Source organism: Triturus cristatus, chromosome 3_1 (assembly GCF_964204655.1).
Source record: "Triturus cristatus chromosome 3_1, aTriCri1.1, whole genome shotgun sequence".
In the NCBI taxonomy this organism is placed as follows: Eukaryota; Metazoa; Chordata; class Amphibia; order Caudata; family Salamandridae; genus Triturus; species Triturus cristatus.
The window spans coordinates 868,751,069-868,771,949 of record NC_140583.1 but is presented as its reverse complement, the minus strand read 5'-3'; the positions used below and the strand labels follow the sequence as shown (position 1 = coordinate 868,771,949).

The 20,881-nt window shown below is 41.5% G+C and overlaps 1 protein-coding gene across 4 annotated transcripts in view; it reads left to right on the top strand.

Annotated features, from left to right (window-relative positions):
- The window catches only part of MYO3B (myosin IIIB), a 2,253,613-nt gene that overhangs the window by 1,230,050 nt on the left and 1,002,682 nt on the right, over nucleotides 1–20,881 (top strand). For all 4 annotated transcript variants that reach the window (XM_085645333.1, XM_085645331.1, XM_085645332.1 and 1 more), the window contains one exon: nucleotides 8,330–8,532. In XM_085645333.1, the coding sequence (XP_085501459.1) occupies nucleotides 8,330–8,532 (203 nt within the window). The remainder of the gene's footprint in view (nucleotides 1–8,329; nucleotides 8,533–20,881) is intronic.

Below are 20,881 nucleotides of genomic sequence, written 5' to 3'. Positions count from 1 at the left end.
CGCCCTGAACCCGGCATTTGAAATGGACAAGATGCTCCTGCCCGGTGGCGACTACAATCGAGCGCTCTACTCTGGCGCGCCGGACCCTCGCCTGACGGGACCGACGCGTGTCATGGTGCGTGTATGGTACGCGGCTAACGCAGCTATGGGGTGGAAGGACCGTTTGACCCGGGCGTCACCGCTATATGCGTCGGCGAGGTTGGGCTCCCTGTGGACCTCGAAGGGCTTCGAGAAGTGGGACACGATCGGCATCAGCACAGTGGGAGATCTCTGGACGAGGGGGGGATTCAAAACTTTCGAGACGCTGCAGACGGAGTTTCAGTTGCAAGGCAGTGAGTACTTCCGGTACTTACAAGTCCGCCACGCGCTGGGCTCTGTCTTCCCGGATGTCGCGTCCATTCCGGAGTCTTCCCCCCTGGAGGACAGAGTGCTGGATGGCCATGTCCCAGACAGCACGATCTCCCTTATATATAAAAAACTGATCAACGACCGATCGGGCCTGCTGACTGGCCTCCGCGAGGCCTGGGTTGCCGATGGGCTGGAGTTGGACGACGAGGACTGGATGTCCGCGGTGGCCTCTCCGAAGGAGGTGGCCATCCCGGCTCGCCTTCGCTTCGTCCAGCTTAAGATCCTCCACCGGGTTTACGTGACGGGGCCAAGGCTTCTACGTATGGGCTTTGCTGAGGATGGACTGTGTAAGCGTGGCTGTGGTGCTTTGGCAACTTTCTTGCATATTCTGTGGGAATGCCCAAAGGTGTAGCGATTCTGGCGTGGTGTGCACGAGGTCCTGCGAGTGGTTACGCGTGTCGTGCTGTTGCCTGAAGCGAGGAGATGCTTGCTGAATGTGTGGGAGCCAACTGACTACTCGGTTCCGCAGACGCGGTGGGTGACTCTGGGATACATGATAGCTAAGCGTGACATTGCTCAATTGTGGGGATCCCAGAGGCCTCCGGCAGTGTCGGCCTGGAAAGAACACATGGACTGGTGTATGTTTCGTGAAAAGGTGGTGTATGTTGCGAGGGGTAAGCCTGGGGCGTGGGTGAAAATCTGGGGCCCCTGGAACGCCTATCGCGGGGGTATTTGCGAGCCGCCGCTGCTGCCGGCTGCTTCACCAGCCCCGTCCCCCTAGCCGGCCCCCTCCCCCAGCCATGGGCACGTGGTTCCCCAGTCCCTGATCTGTTCTCATTCCCCTCTTCAGAGTTTGGCGATTGGTTGGGGTCCCCCACTTAAGGAGCGCGTGCTGTTACTTGGGATTGCGGGTTGCCTTGCGGGTGTGGTTGTTTTTGTGTTGTTGTGTTTCGACAAAAGGAAACCGTATTGTGGGTTTGGAGTTATGTGGCCTGCACTACTGATATCTCCTGATTTACCCTTTTTGCACCGCCAAGAGATTTTTCTGTATGTATGTCATATGCTTCTGCCACTCTAGCGGCCGGCCAGACGGTTGTAGGCCCATACTTGTAACTATTTGAGATTGCAATAAACGGTTTCAAAAAAAAAAAAAAAAAAAAATTATAGCTGGGAAAACGTTATACATTTTTTCTATGAAGACCCCACTAAAACTATAAAAATATTAGGAATTCTAAAGTTATAGTTACAACTTAAATTTAGAATTTATGCACCACCTTCAACTTTCTATAAGTCGCACACCACCATACAGTCTTGTCACCTCATTAGCCACACTACTGATCCAGCCAATTTAATCATATAGTTCTGGGCCCACTGGATACTGAGGATTTACCTCCCTTACTGGAACATTTCCTCACGCTTACTTACTGGGCCAACTTGGTCCTCCGATGGATCATTCTCCGTCGAACTAAGGGGAAAGAGAGTTAACATATCTTGTCCTATCAATCTAATTTACGGAAACAGTGCAACCAGTTGGCTACACAATGAGGACCAGGAATCAGAAGCCAGTTTTAAGGGTGTTTATTGCAAATTAGTAATCAGGTTCAAATAGATCACTTTTAAGTTCGGACCATAGTAATACAGTATAGCAACAGGGAGACCGAGTCTCCTAAAAAAGTTTAGACGTACAAGGATCAAACATACGAGCAGCTCTATAGCTGCAATATAAATCAACAACATAAGTACCCGATGCTCTGAATATAATCTAAGTTGATCCTTTCTATGCATTAGCAACTAAGTCCTTCAAGCATAGATCAAGGCACCTAATTGGTCAGAGTTCAGGAAGCAAATAACTGTAGAAAATTATAGGGATAAGGCAAAAGAGTACGAGAAGTATTAGCAGTAGCATTGCAGAAGCCCAAGATAAGTGCTGGTCTAATCACACACAGGGAAAGTCTTTTAAGAGTCCATTCAAGGGACAATGAGATTTGGGGAAATGGTTCAGGTTGGAGTCCAAGGAAAGATCTGCATGTGCTGCAGAAAGGGATTCAACACAGATATTCTGCAAGAAAGTCTGGGATTTTCTGCCCTCAGAGGTCTGAGAGATCTGCCACTCACCCATGGCAAAATGATAAGTTGAAATCCATAGAGTCTGTTGGCAAATCCCCTTTGGTTGCGTCGTCAATAGGAGTCCATTGTATTTGCTTCAGTCCTTACATGGATTAATATTGTATACAGTCCGCAACAAGAAGAAAAGATCCCACCCTAGCCAAGGGAACATATTCTTGGTCACATACTCAAGCCAGAGTGCAATGGCTCTTTCTTCGTCCACGGGTTTCCCATGTACTCATTGTCGGCATTCTGTTCTCAGCCACTGTAACTAATGCTGTTACAAGAAAGTATAATTTATATTGCTAATGTGTGTGAGAACACCTGCAAAGAAAGCAAGTCAGCATAGAGCTTAGAAACACAGTAGGTTCTCATGGGACAAGATTCTTGCCTTTTGAGTGAAACCCTGCTAATTTAAGACATTAAATCAATAATGCACATTTAATATGTATGTGCCCATTTAAATACATAAGTATATAACATTGCTTTAGTACTTTTACTTAATTTGGCATTAATACTCATTAGATCATCAAATTGCACAATGGTAGGCATAACTGTGTACTACATTTGAATGTACATACATGTAACATTCATGTATACATTACAAATGAAATATTGTTTGACCTATACTAGCATCCTATCCACATATGGATCATTTTAAGCTAAGAACGACACAACGATGACAAGATACATTTTCGTACAATTAGGAATCAAGTGTAAAAAGGATGGGTTTTAGAATAAACTACATACTGCAAGTATTTAATTATTCAATATTTCACTTATTAGAATGGCAAATCATTCAATTGTAACAAAGCATACATACTTTATTAATACAGGTCAGCCATTTTTATTAATCAACATCAGGTAACTGTTAATTAAGTCATTCAGATTAGAACATCTCTTATTAATAAAGACAGGTAGTGAACATTCTATGTAAGGACTACACATTCTATAATAAAGATTCTCTGCATCAGCAGTGCCAATTGTAAAATGTAAATCATAAATACACGTAGGACTCATGTGCAAAAGTGAAAGTTCATTATGTGTGTCATATCTCATTCTTTCTCAGACTTTGTGATGTATAAAGAATGGGAAACTTTGTGCTGCACCACTGCATTAGCTGTAACTCGCGTCTTCTCCATGCACTGGTCATGTTTTGCATTGGGTAGTATCCCAAAGTGATGCAAAGTTGCATTTTGTGCTGCTTTGCTATACTTTGCATCAGGGGGATGTTCCTTGGGTGGGGCATGGGCGTTCCTATGCAACCACCCATGGGTGGCTTTTGACCCAATTTCTTATTTACAAGCATTGGTATACATGGATTTGTGCTTAAATCATATGCCTCCTTGAGGCAGACGTAACAAGAGGAAATGTTTTCATTTCTCCTTGCTTTTCCTACTTTGCATTGTACAGCACACATACAAAGTGGGAAAATCCTTAAACATAGTTTTTTACTGGAAGGGATCTCTTCCAGTACAAAACGTATGCTTCAGAGTGTACACACACCCTTGTACTATGGCGCAAGGAAGTGTACGTTGCCACATGGCTACCAAATGTGCACCAGTGCTGTTGGAGAGAAATAATGCACCATATCTTGCAAGATATGGTGCATGTCTCTCTCTCCTTTGTCGCAATGCAGCACAGCAACTCTGGTGCAGCATTGCCTTGCTTCAAAAATAGTAAATCTGGGCCAGGATATTTTCAGACATGAAGAATCTGAAATGCAAAATCAAACACACCAAAAAGCAGTTAACGGTTAGATATTTGTTGAAAAAAAAATCCATAGATATTATCTCTTTCCTATAATTACCTAAAGCATGCAAAAAAATAAGAATATTGCCATAAATCTCTCCTTTCTGCTGATCACTTCTCATTCATAAAAAATAGACCAGAAGAATGGAAAGCCAGGATTTGTTTGTTATTTAAGCTACTGCTTTAATTATGTCTTGTGATCTGCTTTTCCTCTTGGCTGCTTATTCTGGCAGCAGACATTGTATCGTCAGATGGCAAATGTAATAACTTATATACAGTTTAGTAGCTACATAATGTTTTTATAACAAGTGACTAGAGGTGTCACAAGAAGCGTGTGATAAACTAATTCGTTTCTGACTTTGATATAGGAATTGCAGGCTCCCATGTGTTTTCAAAAACGTATATGTATATTTATATATATTTTACAGAATTCATTTTTCTGCTAAACACTTTAGCACTGCTAGACAAATATGTGCACAATTTTTCAGACATTTAAAATGTTCAGCTTTTTCTTGATATGGATCTCTACAAACGTTGCATGTGTAGAGGTTGGTTTGGCTGCTTAAAGCAAGCGATGACTGTGCACAGCCGAAGGTCGTGTACAGTGAGTATGGGTTGCATGGTGGTGTGGGTACAAAGCCCCACCTATCATAGCCAAGCCCTTTAATCAACCTATCTGAGCACATGCAAAGACGGGATCCACCTGTAGTTGACTACAAGATAGATTTGTCACTGGATCAGACCAGAGTTAACCACCACTGTGCACTGCTTTAGGCAGTGCGCAGCAGACTTGGTTGCATGGTGGGTTGGGCACAGTGCATGGACCTGAAGTCTCCCCTCATGCACACAGCCAGTGGCTCTGCACATCAAAGGTTGGTTTCATGGGAGATCAGGCTCGAGGCCATGCCAGGAACTTCCACTGTGAATGGCTGAAGACTTTGCCAATCAGGGTTTGGCCATACGATAGGATAGGTGTGGGGCCTGGCTACATTCTAAAGCATGTAGCCAAACTCTACTATGCACAGTGAAGCAGTGCACAGCAAGGGTCCACAGCATAGAGGTTTGGGCATAGTGAAATATTGCAATAAGGGTTTTGGCTGTAGTATATCATATAAAGAAGCCAAATTCACTGAAAAACCTTGTTAAAGGTAATTTATGATTAGTGAAGCTCACAAACTATCATTGCTTTTGTAAATATCTTATAAACTCTCTGGGAAAACTACATTTAAAGTAACATTATGGTTTCAAGGCAAAACATAAGCCATAACTCCTGCCATGCACTGCTCATGACCCCCCACATGACCTAACTGATAGCATCTCAAGTAGCACTATTGTTGACATTTCAAATTGCATAATTCATGCCATCACTGATTTGATCGCATTTAACATGACCAATGACATTGATGAGCTTACTGCGTGAACATCTAGAATGTGTGATACTAAGGGGCCTATTACGATGTCCGCCCGCCACCGTACCGGTAAACGGGACCGATCGCCAGGGGTGCGGCAGTCCCGCAATAGCGATTAGGATGCGATCGCCACCCTGGCGGTCGCATTATGCACACACAGCCAAAGCCCGCATGCCCTTAATGCCGCCATAGAAAGGCCAAAATCCGCACATATCCTAATATTCCTGCTAGGCACCGCCACCATATTAAGGCCCAGGACCGCACGGCAGGCAATCGTAACGATTGCCTGCCTGCGGTAAAGCAGCGGACGGTCCTTCTGTCCGCCGCTGTACCCCCCGCCATGGTAATCTGATGGGGGTAATTGAAGTGCGGGCGGGGAAAGATGTCGGGCGGATCACTACCGCCGTTCGGGTGGAGGCGATCCGCCCGACATCATAATGGGCCCCTTAGTGTATGCAAAATAACTAATCAGGGGAAACTATATAGGTCTTCACTATTAACCTCTTGAAAAATAACCACACAATTTATAATTAATACTGGCAAAAACGTTTTAGATGCCAGGGTGACATAGGACTTGTGTAACAAGTGCTTGGCAAAAATGAACTGTGTATGTGTCAACAGAATATAAATTCATGGTCATCCTAACCCCAAACTGTGGGCACTACATGAAAAGGAGTGAAACGTCTGAGTATTTTAGGGTGCACTACTGGCGTAATATGCACCGTGTTCAAGTGTGCCCCATGTACACAAGATGCCGATCGGTTAGCATAAAGATTATGATGTGTTTCATATTCCTATGTATTATATACCTGTAAGAGGCTCTCTTCAAATATTTTTCCAGTAGATATTAACAATAGTGAAGCCCTTATGCTATGGGATAGTGTTTCAAGGTATAGCTAAACTATAGATAAAGCTTATCTGAAAACTACACATTAAGGATAGTGTCCAGTGAGAGCTCTGGAATTCTACACATAGTGTGTCACCAGCTTCCAGTGAGAGGATATGCTATCACTGTGTCTTCAGCTTAGGACACATCGGTATCCGGAGTATTAAAATAACTGCATGATGTTTACAAAAGCTATTGCCTAATAGATTAATATGTCTAGAAAAGGGGGTGTATGGGAAACGTGAAACAATGTACACCATCCATATACATAACCGTATGTGAGACACAATATTTCTTTATATATACATTTGCTACTACTCTTGGATGATGGCACAACATAAAACCTCTGAAAGTGAGTCTTCTAAAACTTGATCAACGTGTATGTTTATATGTGATTTTTAACACATTTTGTAATATCAGAAGTATTTACAGCAGTGATGTTATCAATGATAACATTCGAGATAACATCAGTGATGTAATTGGAGATATCATTTGAAATTGCCTCAGTGATTAGCAAATAAAGTTAATGGATTGAGTGAAACTCAACATATCAGGAGTAAGTTAAGCATGCTAAGTGTCTGCCAGTGCCTGCCAAATACCATGTAGATCTGAGAAATAGCACAAAATTAATCAGTAAATCATATATATTTTGACCACTGTCCTCTTTAATTTGCTCTCCCTAGTTGAAACCTGAAAACCTTGTACTTGGCTTAACATGCTAACAGCCTGAGAAAGTTCTTTCATAGTCATTTAACAGTGCGAATGTTATCAGCAAATGAACACTGTTCTGACCCCTTGACAAATTTGCAAGAAACTTAAAAAATCAAGAGGAAGCTAAACATGCTAAGTGTCTGCCAAGTTGTGTGCTGATCCATGAAACGTAGCTTAAGTTGTTATCAAATGTTTTTTTAACTCTTGACCCACTAAATCTTTGCCCTTTTTTTTATCTGCATAAAATCTGAGATTCCAGCATCGAGCTACACTTCGCAACAGCCAGCCAAATTTCATATATAGTCATTAAACAGTGCAGCATTATTGAAATCTTGTTTTGCCATGTCTAAGGGCCTAATTTATATGTTGGCTGAGAGGGAACTCCATCGCAACGGCGACAGTGGTCCACCAGCCCAAATTAAATATGGGTGTACCTTAGTTTGACCACAGCAGTGACTACCCCCCTCACCGCTATGGCCAAACTTCTCTAATTAGGATGGGCGGACATATAGCCGTTTTTTACTGTACGTCACTGCAATGCAAACCCTGGCGGTAAGAGACACTAAAAACACTAATTGCCCCCTTTGCCAGGGGAGATGAGTCTCATGACGAGGGGAGGATAATCTTTTCCTATTTTCAAAAAGAAAATCCTGCTGTGGGATTTTTTTTTTTTTTTTTAAATAAAAAAGAAAACTGTTTGGTTCAAGGCTACATCATGTTGACAAAGCACTGCACCAAACTGCAAAAAGCATTGACAGGACCTGCTGTGAAATCTGTTTCTGCCAATGCTTTAGAAATAACTGCCAAGAAATCTGGCGGCCGGCATCTCTGCCAGGGTAACTGAGTAATTTACTCCTTCGCACTGGCAGAGACACAGGCCTCTCGCCAACAATTAAATCAGGCCCAAAGAAATAGAAAGAAGGGCAAAAGGTTTTCTGGGTATAAACGTTTAGGAATGAGTGTCAATTTTGAAAGTCATCGCTACCAGGCATGTGGATTCTTTTTCGGAAATTTTTTAATTTTAAATATGCATGCCATGTTTGTGGGATATTATTAAAAAATATTCTAAGGGTTTCGTGTGTGAGGTTTCTTCTGATGACTTGTTTCTTCTGTTCAGGCTAATAACCGGGCTTTGCGTGAAAAGATTCTGCAGGTGAATCCCCTCGTTGAAGCATTTGGGAACGCTTGCACCGTGATCAACGACAACTCCAGTCGATTCGGAAAATACCTGGAAATGATGTTTACCCCAACAGGCGCTGTCATGGGGGCAAAAATCTCTGAATATCTCTTGGAAAAATCCAGAGTGATAAAGCAGGGAATGTAAGTGTCCAACAATATTGTCTAATTATTATTAGAAACATTCAATTTGAGAGCTTGTCTTAGCACAGAGATCTACAGGCTCCTAGTGTAGGCCAGATGCTTGTGCTGATCCTGAGATTCAGATGCCTCTGTTGTTGGTGATTCTATAGAGGCCCAACTTGTAAAGTAGCTCAAGATAGGCAGACTGTCAGACTTTATACTTCCCACTCACATCCATAAACACACACACATAAGACAAGTCTCTCTTACTACACACATGCCTCAACAATGTTTAAACCATAAACTTATTTAGAAGCTGATTTCTACATTTCAATATTTCTCTCTCTGTCACTCTCTCCCACACAACCACAAAAAACACCCAGCCACAGACTCATACAAACTATCCACTTCTACCACAACTGTAAACACACACAAATCATGTCTATATTTCAACCAACACCTAACTCTCTATATTAAGCTACAAGGACTCTGCATCTGATCGTGGTCTGTTCTAGCCACAGACACACAACTTATTAGGGCATTCCACTAAAAGTATGGGGCATCACTACTTCAACCATCAACACACAACTTAACACATTCGACACACATCTAAGACCCCTATGTTATATAATGGGAAATAGCAAACTGGTGCTTTCACTACCTTTGGTATATAACGTATCACAGCACACATGTTGACAACAGACCTCAACTCTCTATGCAGAAGTGAAGTGTATTGTGCATTCCAATCCAATGTGTTTGTCTTCAACACAATCACTTAACGTAACACAGAAAACACAAAAAATACCGAAGCTGACTCAAGTATCGCTGCACCAGAAGCTTCTTCAATGGCAATGCACCTTCGTTAATATCACTAACATAACAGCAGAGCCATGACATTGCATCCTTCCATGTGTATACCTGATCTTGGGACCCCCGAGCAGTGCAGGGATATACAACATGTAATTCAGATAACTTGATGCCCGAACAAGGTATCTCCATATAGATGCCCCAAAACTAACAACTGAATAAGTAGATGGCCAGGTACTCTTGGGTCCTATTACTATAGGAATATGATGCCAATGACAAAATTAATGAGCGTCTTTATAACACTTAACTGTGGATGAATTAAAGTGATCATGCAGTAGCACCTGTAGCAACACAGCCATATATTTGAAGTAAGTCTGGCATTGACTCTCCTGGTAGATAATACAATCAAAGAAAGAGTATGACAAGCGTGGACATTGCCTATTAGAACATTCAAGACATGACCAGTCTCTGGTTGTATAGCGTCCTAGGAAAACAGTAAATTCTAGTAGCTGCTTGGCTCCCCATGCCTTTTAGCAAGCCCCAGCCTATGTTTGGCAAGAGATAATTTGCTACCAAGAAAATAATATTTGCTGGATTCTGAATACTCTCGTCGATACAAGATCGAGTTCAACTAGATCCTTCCCATACAGATATAGTAGGAGCAATATTTTATTGTATTAAAATCAATCAGTTACAATATAAATTAGGGTACAGTCAATTGATTAACAGATTGTCAAAAAGAACCTTTCATCAGTTGATAAATCAACTTAAACCCAGTGTCACCAGAAACTAGCATTCAACTTGGTCTTCGTTTGGTGCCACAGTGAAGTCCCTAGTTAAGGCGCGGAAGTTAGTTGAGAGGCGAGGCTTTAGGAAGGTTAATGCACAGAATTTTACCACACTGCTGATAAAGCTGTTGGTACCAAGTGAGAAGCAGCAGTTCATAGCTGCTTTGACTGATTCTTCTTAATTTTCAAAGAACGAGAGATGCAATTAATTTTCCTGAAGTCCAGGAGATTAGGGCAGATGCATATTATATGTTCCAGAGTTTCAGATCTGTAGCCACAGGAACAGCAGCCAGCATGTGCGCACATCACTTTTTCCAGAAGCCCCCAGTTCAGCTTGGGAATGTACATGATGAGAAACTGTAGGTATTTGATTTTTTGGGTTGCCCCAGGTCTTATTCGAGTTAAGGCTGTTTTATTGTGCAAAAAGTAATGTGTCTGAAACTAGATGGCTGTGTTTGTATTTGGATTCCTCTTGATAATTCTCTGCATCTATTTGCTACTCAGAAAATAATATTTGTTGGATTCCAAGAGCTCTATTCCATGCAGGTGACCTGACTACCTAGTTCAACAAGATCCTTCCATAATGAGTTTGTAGTTTTGTGAATGGAGCCTTTGTCCATTGGAGAACCTTGTTTTTAGGATTCTCCGGGTTATATCTCCTACTAGTGCAAAACATTGCTCACATGGTGGATATAGACTAAAGCATTTAGCCAGTAGAAGATAAGAGAATTGATCTATGTGTGTTTGACCATTGGTGAGTCAATGTATTTCCTGGGAATACACCAGTGCTCCTAATAGCCACACTGAGCTACCAACAACATATTTCAGGGAGGCTTGCTAGTTTTGCAATATTATACAATAAAGTTTGTAGATTGCGTCCTTCCAGGATCATGAATTTACCAAGGACAGTAGGGTCATGTAGCAAATTTTATGAAATGCATTTTGTATTAAAAGGTGTTCTCTTCACAACTTTCTCAGATGCTTAGTTTCTTACTTAGCCAAGCCAGGCAAAAGTTCTACTTCCTTGCTTCCATGGTTTGTTTCATTGTTCAAGTACACATGTCAGGTGTGATGGACCCAGGGTAACTTTATGCTTAGCATACAGTTCAGGACAAGAGGAGCTCCATTTTTTTCAACTTAATGGGGATTCTTGTCTTCATTTTTTAGATCTCTTATAAATACATTCATTTATATTCTACCTAGATTGCAGATTAATAAGCTATTTATCTTTCACACATGATAACTTTATGGGGGGCTTTTATAATATTCATCTAGGATGTCTTGTAAGGGATCATAAGATGTTAATCCTGAATCTTGTAGTGAATGCATGAAGAGTTTCTTTAGAGTGCACGCAAAAAACGAACAGTCCTAGGGCTACAATCATGCTGAATCAAATAACAAAGCTGTAGTTTTTTTTTCTTAACACAGATTCAGTGGTCGTAGAGCAAAGTTTGCACGGAAGCTAATTCAAGGCATGTGCCTCCAAGCATGAGAAGGAGCAACCTCCCCTTCTTGCCTGTATCACCCTAGGAACCTACATCGAAAGAGGCTTGTGAATAGTGCAATATTCTTGGCGAGGATTAGTGTAGTAGTCTGGATTCCAAGTACTGAGAGCCTACCAGGAAAAAAGCCCTATGGGCTAAAACTAAAACAAGTGATTATTCTCCTCTTAATGGGGAGCCAGTGAAGAGATCTCAGGTGAGAGGCCATAGGTGTATGGTAAGGGAGCCTTAGAATGAGGTGGACTGCAGCATTCTGGGCAGTCTGAACTTTCTTAATCAAGATTTCAAGGAGGCCCAAATACAAAACATTGGCGTAGTCCAACATGGACGTAATGGGAGCGTGGACTACCGTCTTCCTAGAGGGAACTGAAGAAGTAGTAGAAAATGTTTTAAAGAGTGTAGCAGACCAAAGCAAGTTCCAACCACAGCAGACACTTGTGGGTGGAATGACAAGCAATTGTCAAATTTGACACCAAGGTTTTTAAACACCCCCAAGGGAGAGGAAGGAGGTGGAGCCCCCCTGGGTCACCAATTGGGCCACCAATCAGCTGGAAAAGTCCCAAATAAAATGACCTCTGTCTTTTCCATGCTACACATTAAGTGGATAGCACATATCCATTCAAAGACAGCAGACCATGAAACAACAAGCTAAGACAGTCGCCTCCTCCTACTTCCACACACTTCGCATGCTCCGCAGAATCTTCAGATGGATCCCAACCAAGCCCAGAAAAACCTTCACTCAGACCCTCATCACCAGCCGCCTCGACTAAGGCAACGCCCTCTATGCCGGCATCTCCATACAGCTCCTCAGAAGACTCTAGACGATACAGAACGCTGCAGCCAGACTCATCCTGCACCTCCTCAAATTAACCCACATCGCCCACCACCTGAGAGGGCTCCACTGGCTCCCCATCCAGCAAAGATTCCAGTTCAAGATCCTCACGCATGCCTACAAAGCCATCCATGACCTATGACCTGCCTACCTCAACCATCGACTGAACTTCCACCAACTTGATAGACACCTATGCTCCTCTTCACTTGCACTCACCCCCTGCATCCGCCTCACCGCTCCTTCTCCTATATCGCAACCAAGACCTGGAATGACCTCCCCCTCCAGCTCCGTACAGCCCCCTCGCTGGCAAACTTCAGAAAGAGACTCAAGGTCTGGCTCTTCAACAGAGCCCAGATGCCCTTAGGGGTGACAGAGTGTGCTTTACAAATGCTGATTGATTAAAAGACATGGTCTGGCAGGGAGGGTGATAGATCAAAATACCAGCCAAGGATTTCTGAGGGGAGAAGGTGAGGTAAAAGCCTAAAGCCTCAGGTCCATCAAGGTCATTGATAGTAAAAGTGGAGCACTGAAAGGTTTGCTTAAATGCAAAGTCAACCCCCCACCTCTCCTATTAGACCCGTCCAAATGACGAAAGTTGTAACCTGCTGTCCTCAACATCAGGAAAGGAGGCGTCCATTAACCTAGGTTCCGTCATGAACAAAATGTCCGGCTGTTCCTCACTAATAACATTGAAAATATGTGAAGCATGCTTGTGGAAAGCGTGAGTGTTGATTAAGAGCGCTGAAATAGGATGGGATTCATCATGAAGAATAGAGATAGCTCCCCCTTCTCCCCCTCTCATACTCCCCCCCACTCTCCAAAGAATGTGGCAGGAAAGAACAAGAACATCACCAATGCAATTACCCACCGCAGGCTGTATTTTTTCCTGTCCGCTCCAGGAGCTAGTCAAGTAAATCCTGGAAAGAGTAGTAATAACGTGCCTCACCATGGGCAGCATGGCTGGTGCTGGTCTAGGATGGGGCCACCATTATGCTTCCTTGCAATTTATTGACAGGTGTCCTCCATTTTTGGCAGACATACCAATTACAGACTGTTAGCTTGCATAGCTTTTCGAATTGCAGGTGTGGATGTTTTTGTCATCTCTATCTCTGGGACTCCAAATTGGATAACGCTTCATAGACAGAAAATGTCTTTAAAGAATTTCCTCAGGTGAGATAGAGTTTGCTTCCATTGACATTTTAAATCCCTTATGGGACTACATATGAAACTGGTTGCCTATAGGCAGGGCAATGTGTGTTTTACACAACCACAATTTGGAGCTTATTAAAGATATGGAGACTAAGATTATGTGTAACCTTTTTTAATCCCCCCCTCTTAGGAACAGCAAAGAATATGTCCTGTGGAAGTCGATAACATTCCACTTTTTATAAAATCACAGCACATGCAGCCATTGTTCTTCTTGTCAAGCTGAGAATGAATGCATGAGAAAAGTAACCAAATACTGTCACTCTGTGAACCAGGTTAAATCCATTACATGCTTCGGTCTTCTTCTTCCTTCCTTATTTAAATCGAAATTCTTCGTCCTCAGGATCAAGACAATTCCAGTCAATCTGCAAAAACAAATCAAACCTAATCATTAGGGAGGGAAAACTGGATGGATTATCTTTGCCTCTGTGCTTTTAATAAAATCTATATTTTCTTTCCACTGCACTGTAGAAAATCTGCATTTATGGCAAGACATAGAGGCTGACATCGTACAAGTTTAAAGCCTTGCAGCCAAACACACCACATCACTGTCAATCAGTTTAAAGAAGATTTTATGAACACTGACTCATTTCACCAAACAGCCGAACACATAATATCTTCTAAACTTCCTCCCAATATGTTTGTCTTAGCAGACGCACCTCTCACAGAATGTGCTTCAAACATACTTGCATTAATATCTGCCGTCTTCATGTATAACAAACACACCTCACTAGAGTAGGCTTAATAGGATGTTTAAAAAACCTTTTACTCTGATTGTCCCAGCCAAATGCAAACACAGAGTCTTATTTTCATACTCTTTCAAACATCTCACCACACTGAACATTTCCTTATTTGAGAACATAAAATAAAAAAAATACTTCTTTGTTCTTCTAGCAAAATATAAACAGATATTTAACTGCCATGTTCCCTCCAACCTCCCTTAGATCAGCATAGGCCTCCTTGCTTCCCATGCCTAAAATTAAGAGTGCGTCAAGGTAGCAGGGATTTTTCATTCAGAGTGGCATCCCTTTGGAACTTTCTCCCAGTGAAAGTTCACTCTATTATAGCCTTACAGATCACAGTAGCTGGATATACCCGACATTAATGGCCTGCTCCAGAGTTATAGGCCTGAACCGAAGACCAAGGCCTACAAGAAGTGGGTGGGCCTTTAATGACTGGTATTGACCTCTAGAGCGGGCTGTAAGGATATTAAAACATTTCGCAAATTGAGGGCTGAATATCCTAGTTAAAACACAATGGCCTCCTGAGAGACAGTGGCAGTTAAAACACTGTGGCTCGGAAACCTTTGTTTCAGAGCTATGGGCCATGGCTGGTAACATACGGAGGCACACCTGTGAAAGGAGTCTGAAGTCATCTACTGGTACTCCCTGGGCTCAGCTGATCTTCTCTTCCACATTCAGCCAAGCCATGGAGACCCAGGAGCTGAGCAGAATTCTCTCCTTACTCCCTCTGAGGCTCCTGTGACACTGTGAGCTACAGGAGGAGAGAGGAGTGAAAGCTTCTGTGTGCCCTGGGCCACAGCTCCTGCCTCTATTTTTCCCCTCCCCTATCCACATATGCTATGGAGGCAGGGGAAATAGAGAGGCAGAGGCAGCGGATTAGGACATTGTAATGTTGAGAGCAGTAGGCCCATACCAGCTTTAATAGACCTCTGCTGCAATATAAACTTCAGAGGGTCCCTGTACAGAATAATAATGGGGTAAGTAAGCAGGGAGTAAACAGTTCAAGATACAAACAGAGAAAACCCATAATAAAAGGATAACATGTCCAGTACCTCAGAAGAAATCAAAAATAATTTTTTATAACATTTTGTTCATTTTTTATTATAAAAATAAAAAATTATTAGTTAATTTTTCTATTTTCAAATACATAATTCAAAAAAGTTTTTTTGTTGTTCAAAAATACTCCTTTTTAGCCGGCTATTTGTCAGGCTACAATCAGCGAGGCAATACAATTTACAACAAGGCAGACAAAGCATCTAATAAATGACAATCCGTGCAATAAATTACAACACAGTATCATACAAATGTGTAAACAATACAATAAATAAACAAGAAAAAACAAAAAAGAGACAAACAGGCAATTTCGCCAATCAACAGGTACGCCGACGCGCGTTTCGGAGCCTTCCTTCCTCAGGGCGTTGATGGTATTTCAAAAGGCAAAGAAAATACAACTAATAATAACAAATAAACAATAATTCATAAGTAACAAAAAAGAGTGAACATTCAATGCCTCGAGAGTATTATCTGTGGAGGAAGAGATAACTATGTTATCCTTTTATACAATACAATACAAAAAATACAACAAATACACAATACCTAAATATTTAAGGGCAGCCAATCCACCAAGGAGAGTTACAAAACAAATCAATTAAAGAGATACAAGAGAATGAAGAAAATCATTTTATACACAGGTAGTCAGAGGAAAAGAGATTAAGCACTCTAGAACCATGAGCGGGTGAGAATGTAGAAACACCATAATGTGTGACCCTAGAGAAAAAGACAGATGTTAAAAACACAATACACACTTTTGTTACAACTACTCCGATCCTTGAATGGGGCAAAAAGACCTTCTCCTTCACTGAAATGACTAACTGTAAAACGAGTAACGTCATTTATTTAATCTTGTGCCCCTGTGGTAAAGGCTATGTGGGGGAGACCGGCAGAGAGATGCGTGTACGCTTTTGCAAACACAAATCTTCTATTAATACCAAACGGTCAGGAGCTCCCCTTGTTAAACACTGGCTCGAGAAACAGCATCTGATTAAAGATCTTCAATGGCTTATTCTGGAACATGTAAAAATACCCACTGACCACAACACTGAAGCACAAAGAAAAAAACGAGAAGTCTTTTGGATTTTCACTCTTCAAACATTTGACAATGGTCTCAATGAATGCCTCCCCTGGGAAAACGCGATCTACTGAGATATCCAGTATAATACCTGTCCAGTCCCTACTTCTACCTCTTAGGTAGATTTCTTTATTTTCATTTTTTGATAGTGGGCTGCTATTAATTTTAGCATATGCTGTACTTTTTCGCTACATATTTATTATTTTCCCTTTCTGACTCGATTACCCCCATAGAGTTTTTTACTCTGATTACCCAGTGTTGACACCATATATTTGTTATGGCCACACTTGAGAACTTTGTAGATAGGCGATTTTTTGACCTCATTTATTTGTCGTTGATACTGTGTTACTACCTTTCGCTCTACTTGTCGCCTGACTTTGATCTTGCTTTTTCGTTTTTCATTATTAGCTATTATTCCATCAGTTTTAGTGACCACTGGCTCGATTGCCCGTTCCAAGATGGCGGCGCTTGCCAGCTCGTCCTCTTAAGTAAATTATGTTACTACTTTTGAATTTCGCAATTTTGCTATTATCTACCGCTCTAATATTGCTTTTGGATTATTAGTTCAGGTATGACTAGGTCTTTTGATATCTGGATTTATTTATCGAGTCCTGGTGTTTCTGAGTTATATTTCCTGCTCCAAGATGGCGGCCGCAGTAAGCTCGGTTTTCGATTGAAAACATTCAACTACCTTGTCACCTCAGATCTTGCTAATCACTAACAGGTGATAATTATTCTGCCCCTCCCTCCCACATTCACCCTTTAGTATATAAGTGGTAACCTTATTTGAGACTCGCTAGATCCGCCGTTGCTGATATCGAGAGGGCGCCGCTTTTGAATCCGTCTTACACGATCCAATTTCATAATGCCAAGTAAGTTTTGTTTCAGTGTTCGTTATGCGCCGGATAACGGTTTATCCCTATTCCTCTTTATCAACATTACTGTAGTGCTGCTCTGCTTTATTCCCTTTACCATACTTCATATACGAAACAGAGCACCTCCCCTCAGCTTCTTCTGAAGTAGAAAGTTGGGCTTCTACTCTGTCGGTTCATATAGCGGTATATTGCTTAGAGGCGATTTAGATTCCTAACTTCCTGGCATGCACTTCAAGGCTTAGCAGTTATATCTGCCTTGTTTGTACTTGTATTATTTAACGAACTACTATTAATCAGACTGTTATTATTCATTGCGCATATGCTATCTTGTGTGTATTTTACCTCCCCATCTTTAGTTCTTTTTCCTAGTAGTATTATCGTTTTTTCTTCTATAGATTATCTCGAATTAAGGTTGACCCTCGATTCCCATTGGAGCAAGACGGCTTGAATCCATGTCAGTTGTATCTGGACTTGATGAGCTGTGACATTTACCATCTCTTGAACCATTCTTTTGTTCATTGTAAGTTCCAGTGATTTGTTCTTTTATTATATGGTCTGCATAATGTGGCTAGATTCTATCTGTCACATCTCTCATAGGCACTATAGTTATTAAGGTTCTCTGAGATTTATCCAGATATTTTTCCTCCTTAGCCTTTTGACATGTACTGTCGAACTGGAAACTATTTTGGGATCTTTTAACTTTCGAGTTTACCGCGATTCCGATATACCCCTTGTCCACTCCAATTCCTGGTCATTTTGATCGCGACTCGTCTCCTGATATTTACAAGTGTGTATTGTGTTTTTATCATCTGTCTTTTTCTCTAGGGTCACACATTATGGTGTTTCTACATTCTCACCCGCTCATGGTTCTAGAGTGCTTAATCTCTTTTCCTCTGACTACCTGTGTATAAAATGATTTTCTTCATTCTCTTGTATCTCTTTAATTGATTTGTTTTGTAACTCTCCTTGGTGGATTGGCTGCCCTTAAATATGTAGGTATTGTGTATTTGTTGTATTTTTTGTATTGTATTGTATAAATGGATAACATAGGTATCTCTTCCTCCACAGATAATACTCTCGAGGCATTGAATGTTCACTCTTTTTTGTTACTTATGAATTATTGTTTATTTGTTATTATTAGTTGTATTTTCTTTGCCTTTTGAAATACCATCAACGCCCTGAGGAAGGAAGGCTCCGAAACGCGCGTCGGCGTACCTGTTGATTGGCGAAATTGCCTGTTTGTCTCTTTTTTGTTTTTTCTTGTTTATTTATTGTATTGTTTACACATTTGTATGATACTGTGTTGTAATTTATTGCACGGATTGTCATTTATTAGATGCTTTGTCTGCCTTGTTGCAAATTGTATTGCCTCGCTGATTGTAGCCTGACGAATAGCCGGGTAAAAAGGAGTATTTTTGAACAACAAAAAAACTTTTTTGAATTATGTATTTGAAAATAGAAAAATTGACTAATAATTCTATATTTTTATAATAAAAAATGAACAAAATGTTATAAAAAATTATTTTTGATTTCTTCTGAGGTACTGGACATGTTATCCTTTTATTAGGGGATTTCTCTGTTTGTATCTTGAACAATAGACCTCTGCTGCTCCATTTTCTTCAATTTAGTTCTTAACATTTCAATGTTCTAATTCTGGCTACACTGAATTCTATAAAGCAGTGGCTCCCAACCTATGGTCCGCGACCCCCAGGGGGTTTGTGACACATTCCCAGAGGGTCAGCAGGTCTCCAGCGCCTACCCAAGCCTTCTGCAGAAGAGCTGTAGCTCTTGTTGTTTTGAGGCTGAACTGGGTCTGGGCAGCTGGGGCCTCTTGACAGTAACACAATTGTTTTCATATTCGTTTGTGCAGCAGTTTTAAAAGCCCTGCAACGTTCCTTCTATATTCAGCAGTTTTCGGGCAACAATAAAAGTGTCACAATAACTCTGGCGATTAATGTACCTGCTGGAGAGATATGGGAGTTTTGTCGGGTGGCAGTTTTGACTCATCTAAGGTAGCACAGAGGGTTAATATGGCTGCTGCAAAGAATGGGTACCATACATATCAATGAACAATATTTTATGTACATAGCTCAGTGGGTTACTGCTTTTGTCACAGAAATTATTTTGTTACTGTGCAGTTCATATGTTAAAATCATATTCTAGCACAGTGAGCTATGAACTGCCATCAAAGAGCTGCATGCAAACTACATGGTACAAGTTAGAAAGTTATGTTTTTTCCCTGTCTTTCATTCTCCTGATCCTGCTAAAAAAAGGTTTAGTTGGGTACAAATTAATTCTTCTTATTAAAGTCAATGCTAATCACTGTGTTATTTTCAGAATCCTGAGTTTGTGCTTCTCCAGACCAAGCACTCTTAAAAAATGCCTGCCAGTTTGTATGACATGTGAATCCTGCACCTTGTAGTCCCCTTTGCCTTATTTAACATTTTCTATACACTGATTTAAACATGTATGCTTCATTGTCTCTGTATGTGTTTGATGTGAAGTGTTCCGACACCCTACCTCCACTGGTATGAGAGGTGAAATACATGTGAAAGCGGGGCTATTGTGAGATGAGAGACACTGTTGGATGGTGATAGTGAGGGAATCATTGAAGACCCCCATCAAGGAATGTTGTATCCTGGTGCTCAGTAAGGGCATCATTTACTATACATTAAAAGCTAATACAATTGTATATATAATTACAGTTATGTTGTAGAATGCTAAGTTACTAAAGAGAGTCACTGTTCCTGAGATAGAAATTAGAAGAAAGGGTCAGTCGTTTTTGAAAGGTGGAGAAGAGTGGTAGAGACTCATACTTGATGCCCTCAGACACCCAGAAGGATGTCATGCGTCATCATCGGGCGATGCTCCTCGTTGGGCCAGCGCTGCAATGCCCTACGGGTCCCCAGGAGGGTCACTTTATTGGAGATCTTTTATAGAGCTAGCCGTAAGAGTGCACCATTTTACACACATTTTCATCGGGGATAACTTCCTGTAGCCCCCCTTCGTAGTGGTCAGGCTCGCTCGCTGCACTGCCTATATACCGTACAGGGGCTGGTCTGACTAACCTTACCAGGGCTGCTTTGGTTCCCAGTCCGGCCCTGGTAGAAGCAGGAGCCTCGTACCGATAAATAGACCACTATATGCATACATGCCAATAGACCCGATCCAGGCTGTCTCCCGCCTGACATTGCCTCTGCTTCAATAGATGTGAATGGGGAAAATGCATTCTGCTGAATATTTTTTCGAAATCTCCCACTTTCTTCTTCCAAAATGTTGGCATGTATGTGTATGCATTTATGTGAAAACGTTTTCTCTCATTTTATGCACCTAAAAAAACAAAACCGAAATCGCTTGGGAAATTTAAAATCTGACCTGAGGATTCAACTCTCCGAAACAAAACCAAACATTGAAAAGTTAGTTGCGGAGATGCAGAACCAACCCTCCCATTAAACGTTTTCGATTTTTGCCTGTTTTTTCAATATAAAT